At 40.9% G+C, this 9237-nt stretch overlaps 1 protein-coding gene across 2 annotated transcripts in view; it reads left to right on the forward strand.

The window, feature by feature from the left end:
- The window catches only part of Txndc11 (thioredoxin domain containing 11), a 62664-nt gene that overhangs the window by 2754 nt on the left and 50673 nt on the right, over positions 1-9237 (forward strand). For both annotated transcript variants that reach the window (XM_055597790.1, XM_055597791.1), the window contains exons 2-3: positions 3996-4212; positions 7166-7263. In XM_055597790.1, the coding sequence (XP_055453765.1) occupies positions 3996-4212; positions 7166-7263 (315 nt within the window). The remainder of the gene's footprint in view (positions 1-3995; positions 4213-7165; positions 7264-9237) is intronic.

Consider the following 9237-nt stretch of genomic DNA (forward strand, 5'->3'; position numbering starts at 1 on the left):
GCCCCCCCCCCCCCCCCCCCAGGGGGAGGTGATCAAAGAGCAGGCCAATCAGTTCATCTCAGAGACAGTCCCTGTTCCTATTACAATGGAACCCACTTGAATACTGCCATGGGCTACATCTGTGCAGGGGTCTTAGGTTATCTCCATGCATAGTCCTTGGTTGGAGTATCATTCTCAGGAAAGACCCCTGTGCTCAGATTTTTTGGTTCTATTGCTCTCCTTGTGGAGTTCCTGTCCTCTCCAGATCTTACTGTTTCCCACTTCTTTCATAAGATTCCCTGCACTCTGCCCAAAGGTTGCCCAAAGTCTCAGCATCTGCATTGATAGACTGCAGGGCAGAGCCTTTCAGAGGTCCACTGTGTCAGGCTCCTGACTTGTTCCCTCTTTTCACCTTCTTCTGATGTCCATCCTCTTTGCCTTTCTGGATAGGAATTGAGCATTTTAGCAAGAGTCCTCCCTCTTGATTAGTTTGGGAAATGCAAATCGAAACGATCCTAAGATTTCACCTTACACCCATCAGAATGGCCAAGATCAAAAACTCAAGAGACAACACATGTTGGAGTGGTTGTGGAGAAAGGGGAATTGCTGGTGGGAATGTAAACTTGTACAACCACTCTGGAAAGCAATCTGGCACTTTCTCAGACAACTAGGAATAGCGCTTCCTCAAGATCCAGCTATACCACTCCTAGGCATATACCTAAAAGAGTCTCAAGTACACAGTAAGGACATTTGCTTAACCATGTTTGTAGCAGCTTTATTTGTAATAGCCAGAAGCTGGAAGCAATCCAGATGCCCCTCAACTGTAGAATGGATACAGAAATTGTGGTACATCTCCACAATGGAGTATTACTCAGCAATGAAAAACAAGGGAATCATGAAATTTGCAGGTAAATGGTGGGATATGGAAAAGATCATTCTGAGTGAGCTGTCCCAGAAACAGAAAGACACACCCAGTATATACTCACTCATATAGACATATAATATAGGACAAACCTACTAAAATCTGTACACCTAAAGAAACTAATACATATAATTTTTGAAAACTGTGAAGCAAATTTTGAGAAATATATGAAAAGGATCTGTGATAGAGCAGAGGGCCATGTTTCTCTTTCCTGGCTGTTTATTTTTTGTTTGGTTTGTGTTTTATCTGACTTTAAGAACTCCTCTGCACCTTTAAAAAAAAAAAAAGTAAGTAAGTTGATAATCATCTCTATTTACCCCAGATTACATTATTTTATGCTAAGCATGCAGTTTTTCTTTTTATTTGCTTTTTAGACTGGTTCTCATGTAGTCCGGGTGATTTCAAACTACTGATCATACTACCTTCACCCCTCAGGTGCTGGGATTACAGGTGTATATAACCATGTCTGGCTTTAAAAACAAAACAAACAAACAAACAACACTAAGTGGGGGTGGAGAGATGCTCAGTGGTAAAGAACACTGCTCTTCCAAAGGACCCAGGTTCAATTCCCAGCATCCACATGGCTGCTTACAGCTGTCTGTATCTCACACCTTCACACTAATGCACATAAAATTCGATAAATTATTAAATATAATAGCAACAAAACCCACTAAATTATGTGTATATGTGTGCATCTGTGTGGATGTGCACATGAGTGCAAGTGCTCACAGAGTCCAGAGGATACTCTGAAACCTTGAATCACAGGTAGTCCTGAGCCACCCAACATGGATGCTGGGAAACAAACTTGGTCCTTCTAAAGCAGTATCCACACTTAACTCTGAGCTCTTAAGAGCCCCCTGGCTTTGTATTTGAGACAGTCTCACTTTAACCTAGGCTGGCCTGGAGCTTACTGTCCTGCTTAGCTGGGATTGATTATAAGTTGTGCTATTATGCCCAATTTAACATGCATTTGAATGGTAGGAAAATAATTCCATCAATGAACAACCTTTAGAATCTCTTCAGAAGATGGCACTTTTTCCACAGGACCCTTTCTACCTCTCTGCAAGGTTGTCTACTTGTCATTCATCTTAAGAGCTACTCTACCTCATTGGAAGCTGCCATGTCCCTGTATTATATCTCCATACTGATTTCACTTACAACAATAGTTATTTTGTGTAGCTTTTATTGCTAACTGTTTATACCTTTTTCTTTGCCGTCTTCCTCCTCAAGAAGGAAAGCTCCTTGGCAGCAGCCTCTGCCCATGTCTGAAGCACAAGAGCAGTTGCTCAGGCAGGTTTTTTTGAATAGTTGTGTAAGGGATTGCACTTTTCAAGTTAGGACACTATCCTCCATAGGCAACCACAATGGGGAAATGGTTCAATAAGTAAGTTGTTCCTTTGAAGTCTTTTTTTTTTTTTCCTTCCTGTTTTGGCATTTCATTATGGCCCCTAATATCTAGCTTTTTTTTTTTTTTTTCCACTTGGCATAATTATTTTGAGATTGACTCAACTTGTGATATGTATTGGTAGGTTTTTGGTTGCCTTTTAAAAAATATTTATTTTTATTTTATGTTTATGAGTGTTTTGCCTGCATGTGTAAAGTACACTGAGACCAGAAGAGGGCATTGGATTCCCTGGAACTGTTGTCACAGATGGTTGTAAGCCAGCATGTGGGTACTGGGAACTGAACCTGAGTCCTTTGCAAGAGCAGCAAGTGCTCTTCACCACTGAGCCATTTCTCCAGCCCTTACTTCTGCAACACTTATTTATCTGGGGAATATATAGGTGTCAGAGAACAACTTGCCACAAATTGGTTCTCTCCTACCATGTGAGTCTCTTGATATGAACCCAGGTCCTCAGCCTGGATAGAAAATGCCTTTTCCTGCTAAGCCATCTTTCTGGTCCTAGTCTTGTATTTTTTTCCCCTCAGTTTTCAGTAGTATTTAATTGTAAGAATATTCACATGATGTATCATGCCAGCCTTTATACTTACTACTGACATTATTTATTCAGTTTTTGAGATAAGGTTTCTTTTTTTTTAATTTATTTATACATTCTTTTTTTTTTTTAATATTTTTATTTTATGTGCATTAGTGTGAAGGTGTCAGATCCCTTGGAATTAGTGTTACAGACAGTTGTGAGCTGCCATGTGGGTGCTGGGAATTGAACCCGGGTCCTTTCGAAGAGCAGACAGTGCTCTTAACCACTGAGCCATCACTCTAGCCCTGAGATAAGGTTTCTTTATGTGACTCATGTGGTGCTAGATCCTGTCTCAACTTCCTGAGTGCTGGCCTCTCTGGTTTTATATTTTAAAAAGTATCTTTTTTAGGTAATATATAACTGGGGTTTGTTTCATACTGGCAGTCACTTCTTAGTTAAGTGGCTTAATCTTTTTAAATTGTGATTATTGATACAGTTGGGTTTTCTTGCTACTTGTTTTCATTTGTATCTTCTGGTTTTTTTTTTTCTCCTTCTTTGTTCCTTTACTTTCTTTTGGTTTAATGTATTGTTTTATAGCACTGTGCGTAGGGCTTTATACTTTAGCATTATACACATGTACCCCATGTGGTCTCTGACTGTGGGGAACCATTCCAGTTAAGGCTTTTGCTTTGTTCTGCACCTTTCTTATCACTGGATTATTGTTTGTATGTAGAAGTCTATGTTATTGCTCTTCCCACTTATATAACTTACATTTTCTAAAGTTAGGTCAACTGTAAATGTCTCCTATAGAAACTGCACTCAGTGGTGGTGTATATGGTTTCCTCACACTTGTGAGCTTTGGAGTAGATAGTAGCAATGCCTGGAGCCCAGTGGCTTTTGTGGAGAGTCAGGCTGCAAGGAAGTGATGCTGGAACCTTGGGTGGTGGGTGGTGAGACCACGGATCATGCTATTTCACTGCACATCCACAGGGACGATGCCCACCATCTATCTGTATTACCTCAGCCTGGCATTACCTTAGCACAGTGTATTGCTTTTTATTTCAGGACAGTGACTCAGAAGAGGCCTTAAAAAAAGGTTTCTCTTCCTTCCATACAAAGCTGTATAATGGAAGAAAGCAAGCCGAGAAATCTTGTTTGTGTTTACTCTTTTTTAGTCGAGCAAAAGATGTGATAATACCAGCAAAGCCGCCTGTCAGCTTTTTCTCCTCGAGGTCTCCAGTCCTTGACCTCTTCCAGGGACAGCTGGACTATGCTGAGCATGTTCGCCGGGATTCCGAGGTGGTGTTGCTGTTCTTCTATGCCCCATGGTGCGGCCAGTCCATTGCAGCCAGGGCAGAAATTGAGCAGGCAGCCAGCCAGCTTTCAGATCAGGTAATGTGCATTTTCCACTCAAGCAGTGACTGTCAAATCTGTGTCTCAGAAAGGATGGCCTTTCAGAAAAATTGTGCTAGACAGGCAGTGATGTCCTGATGAACTCCAGGACCTGGTCAGGTGCAAAGCCTGTGAAGAGGCAGGAAGGGTCCTGTCATGATGGTCAGATGGTAAGAATGGGAAGGAGATATGTGCTCACCCACAATAGCAGGCTGTGTGTTCCAGTACTGATGATGGTAGAGACTAAGAATCCCAGCTGTCTCACGCCCGGCTTCTGTGCTTGTTATCTCTCTTATGTTGTAAGACGCACACAGGCTACAGTGCAGATGTGGAGGTTGGATAACTAGGAGTCAGTTCTCTCCTCTCCTATGTAGCCAACTACGTAAATATTTATACAGAGAAAAAGCTATGAATAAAAAGACTAACAGTTGCTATGTGTGGTGATGTACACTTCGAATCCCAGCACTCAGGAGGCTGATGCAGGCCAGCCTGGTCTACTAAGTGAGTTCTAGGACAGCACGGGCAACATAGAGAAGCCTTGTCTTGAAAAACAAACAAACAAACAAACAAACAAACAAAAAGACTCTTCACCAAGTCTGATGACCTCAGTTCAGTTCTTTGTGGGGTCAGTTCTCTCCTTCCACCTTTCTGTGGGTTCTAGGAATTAAACACAAGTCACCAAGCTTTTGTGGCAAGTGCCTTTACCTGCTGATCAATCTTGCTAGCCTCTTGGTGTATATGTGTGTGTGTGTGTGTGTGTGTGTGTGTGTGTGTTTTGTCTGTTTGTCTGTATGTATACCACATGTGCTCCTGGTGCCTTAGGAGGTCAGAGGAGGGCTCCATATATACTGTAGCTGGAGTTACAGATGGGTGGTTGTGAGCCATCAGGTGGGTGCTGGGAACTGAACCCCCACCCTCTGAAAGGGCAGCAGTGCTCTTAACTGCTGAGCCATTTACTAGCCCCAGTTAGTTTTGAGGTAGTGCTTCATATGGTGAAGGCTTTTACTGATACTTCTGCCTCATCCTCCCAAGTGCTAGAATTAGAGGTGTGTGCCATGGCACACACACCTAAAAATGACTATTTTATGATGGCCCCCTTTCTGCCTGTGAGGCAACTCATATTTGATAAAACTTCCCTATGCCTATGATTGTGGAGTAACGTAGGGTACTAATTTTAACAGAGATGGTGGGAAAATGGAAAATTAACTTCTGGTTAAATCTTAGATATTTTAGTTGTCAATACATAGGCAAAGTAGTATACTTTATGTAGAACTACTGTGAATGGGACAGTGACAGATGTAGACCTGTGGTAAGAACTGATGAGCTGATGGCTCAGATCCCACAGGGGTATTATAACTGGCTGTCCACAATAGGAAGCAGTTCCTGGGAAAGTCCCAAACTAGATAGAGATCTCTACCCCAGTTTATACAGTAGTCTTATTTCTGAGAAGTTCTGTGAGCACGGCAGCCATATCTTGGATTCACATGTAGGCTTAGACTCTGGGTTTGCATGGGTAACGAACTAGACTTTTTCCAGATGAGTGCTGGGAATGGATTTCAAACTACTGTGGGATGACAAGGTGACTCTGTGGGAGCTAGGGTTGGTGTGTGTGTGTGTGTGTGTGTGTGTGTGTGTGTGTGTGTGTGTGTATTGGAGATTCAACAAAGGTCTTTCAAATGTTAGGCAAGTGCCTTAACACTGAACAACAACCCTAGCTCCCACCTAAAGTATTCTTTTCAGCAATGCATGGTGGTATATGCCTTTAATCCTAGCACTCTGGAGGCTGAGGCACTAGCCTCCATAGTAAGCTCCAGGCCAGCCAAGGCTACATAGTGAGACCCTGCCTTAATCAGTCAATCAATCAACAAATATTAAAAATAAAGTCAAATTCCTTCAAAATATTGCTCATTCATTTTAACATTAAAAACAAGTAGTTTTCCTTTTGTGACAAACTCAGAGTCATAGCTAAAATATGGAGAAGGGTTTGTCTTTCTTTGAAATTTATGTGTTTATTTTTGAGACAGTTTCACTGTGTAGCCCTGGCTAGTTTGGGACTTCCTATGTAGACCTGGCTTGTTTGAAACTCAGTGATCTGCCTCCTTTTGCCTTACAAGTCCTGAGATTAAAAGTACACCTGGTTATTTTTCATTAAAAATAAAAACAAAGGGCTGGCGAGATGGCTCAGAGGTTAAGAGAACAGGTTGCTCTTCCAGAGGTCCTGAGTTCAATTCCCAGCAACCACATGGTGGCTCACAACCATCTATAATGAGATCTGGTGTGTAGGCACACATGCAGGCAGAACACTGTATATGTAATTAATAAAATGTTTAAAAAAATAAAATAAAATAAAAACAAAGAGTTTATTATTACTTTTTATGTATACGGCTGTTTTGCCTGTGTATATGTCTGTCCACCACATGCCAGGTGCCTTAGGTGAGAGCACTGTATCACCTGGTAGTGGAGCTACTGGAGTTATAGATGGTTGTGAGCCATGATGTGGGTGCTGCTATCAAACTCATGTCCTCTGGAAGAGCAGCCAGTCGTCTTCTGAGTCATCTCTCCATTCTCTGTTTTTCATTTTTTGAGATATCTCATTCTATAGACCAGGTGTATGTGTGTACCTCATGGCAATTCACCTACTTGGGCTCCCTCAGCCTGCACCCCACCCTACCTCTGCCCCTTATTTTATGTCCCAGGGTTGGGGTGATAAGTTTGAACTGCTGCTTAGGCCTGTCTTTTATTTTAGTGGTAAATGTCCCCTTAGAAAGCTTGAAACAGGGCTTGGTTTTTGTTTTTTTGTTTGTGTTTTTTTTTTCTTTGGCTCGGTTTTTTGTTTTTTTCTTAGTACTTTCTGTTTCAGCAGAGGGGAGCTGGTTCTGTTTCTACAATTTTAAGTCTTGGAAACTGTTGAGTTGCTATTCATAGTCATATGAAACCTCCTTTGCCTTTGCAGGTGTTGTTTGTTGCAATAAACTGTTGGTGGAACCAGGGAAAATGTAGAAAACAGAAGCATTTCTTCTATTTTCCTGTAATACATCTGTATCATCGGAGGTAAGGACTTATAATAGTGTTACCAGTCCCACTTATATTCATCAGTTTATCAGTGAACTTTTTTTCTCTACACAAAATTATTAGTCAGTGTGGAAAATTGAGAAAAATACAAACAGACAAAAATAAGTTTAAAAAAATGTAAAGGGATTTGATGATTACTTTAGCTATGTGCAGCCAGTGTGTTTTGACTGTTATTTTCTGTGAATGTGTATGTCTGCCCTCTAGTTGTAAGCTAGATATAGGATTATAAGGTAATATTATTTCTTAAATTGTTCTTTCTTTCTTTTGTGAACATCAGTGTATGTTTATATCAGTGTATACTATAGCATTGTCTTTAAAAGTATGAATTACTTCGTTGTGTGGCTGTATATGTTAGCTACTCAAAACTGTTTTGCAATTCAGAAGTGCACCCTGTCACTCGACCAGTTAGCCTGGGAGTGTAGCATGCTCAAGATTATAGGTTTTGCCAGGCATGGTGCCTATAATTTAAGCTACTTGGGAAGCTGAAGCAGGAGGATTATTTGAGGCCAGCCTGGACAACTTAGTCTCAATGAGCTATCCAAATACCTGGGAATATTAATTCAGTAGTAAAGTGAACATGGGTGAGATCCTGGGTTCAATCCCTAGCATTGCAGATGAGGAAGGGTTGTAGTACTATTTCTTTCAATTCAGAAGAAAATTACTAGTGGTCCATAATTTTATGTCCATATTCTGAAGTGACAGAGGATGGAAACCTACAAATTTCATCATTTTTTGTCTCTAGTTGCATTCATTTTGCCTAAAATGACAAGCTACTTTTGGTTTTCATTTCAAGCTTTCTTGTGTTTATTGTGTTTTAATCTTTATTTTTAGTTATGTGTTTGTGTCTGTGGATTGGTATAAGCACATGTCAGTGCAGGTGTTCACTAGAAAAGAGAGTCAGGGCCCCTAGAGCTGGAGTTATAGACAATTGTGAACTGCCAGACATGGATACTGGAAAGCAAACTCTGGTCCTTTACAAGAGTGGTTGCACTTTTGTTGTTGTTATTTTGTTTTGTTTTTTCAGTACAGGGTTTTGAGATCAGGCTGTCCTTGAACTCACTGATATCCACTGCCTCTGCCTCCCAGTGCTGGGATTAAAGGCTTGTGCTATTACAAAGGGCTCAGTTACACTGTCTTAACTGCAGAGCCATCTCTCTTAGGCCCAAATTTTATTTTATTATTTATTTATTTATTCTTTATGTGTATGTGCTTAATGTGTATATGCACCATGAGTATAAAGGAGATCAAAAGGAAAGCATCAGCTCTCCTAGAACTGTAGTTACAGGGGTTTCTGGGCTACCATGTTAGTGCTGGGAATCATATTCAGGTCCTCTTGAAGAGTGGACAGTTCTCTTAACCATTCAGCCATCTCTCCATTACTTACTTACTTAATTAATTAATTCATTTGTGAGGTGTCAACAGGACCTCACTGTTTGTTTGTTTGTGTGGTAGTGACAGGATCTCACTATGTAGTCCTGGCTGGCTTGGAATTCACCATGTAGGCTAGTTGCCTGGAACTCATAGAGATCTGCCTGCCTCTGCTTCCTTAGTGCTGAGGTTAAAGGTATGTGTCACCATACCTTGCTTTGTTGGATAAGGGTTCTCATGCTGTAGCCTAGGCTGGCCCTGTAGTCACTGTACAAACCAGGCTGACCTAGAACTTAGTGGTGCTGCCTTAACCACTAAGGAGTGCTGGGAAAAGACATCTGCCAATCATGTTTGGCTTTAAGCTATCCAGTTTTGCTGCATTGATGTTAATGTTTTGCAGACATGCTGAGACCCTATTATGGATGCTAAGTGATGTTTGAAAATCTGACTTTGGCCCATTTATTTATTTGTTTGTTTGTTTGTTTGTTTATTTAGAGGTGGGATCTCACTAGCTGCCCTGGAATTAATTAATTAATTCATCTATCTATCTATCTATCTATCTATCTATCTATCTATCTATCTATC

This window comes from Psammomys obesus, unplaced genomic scaffold (assembly GCF_907164565.1).
Source record: "Psammomys obesus unplaced genomic scaffold, mPsaObe1.curated_primary_1811, whole genome shotgun sequence".
Lineage (NCBI taxonomy): Eukaryota > Metazoa > Chordata > Mammalia > Rodentia > Muridae > Psammomys > Psammomys obesus.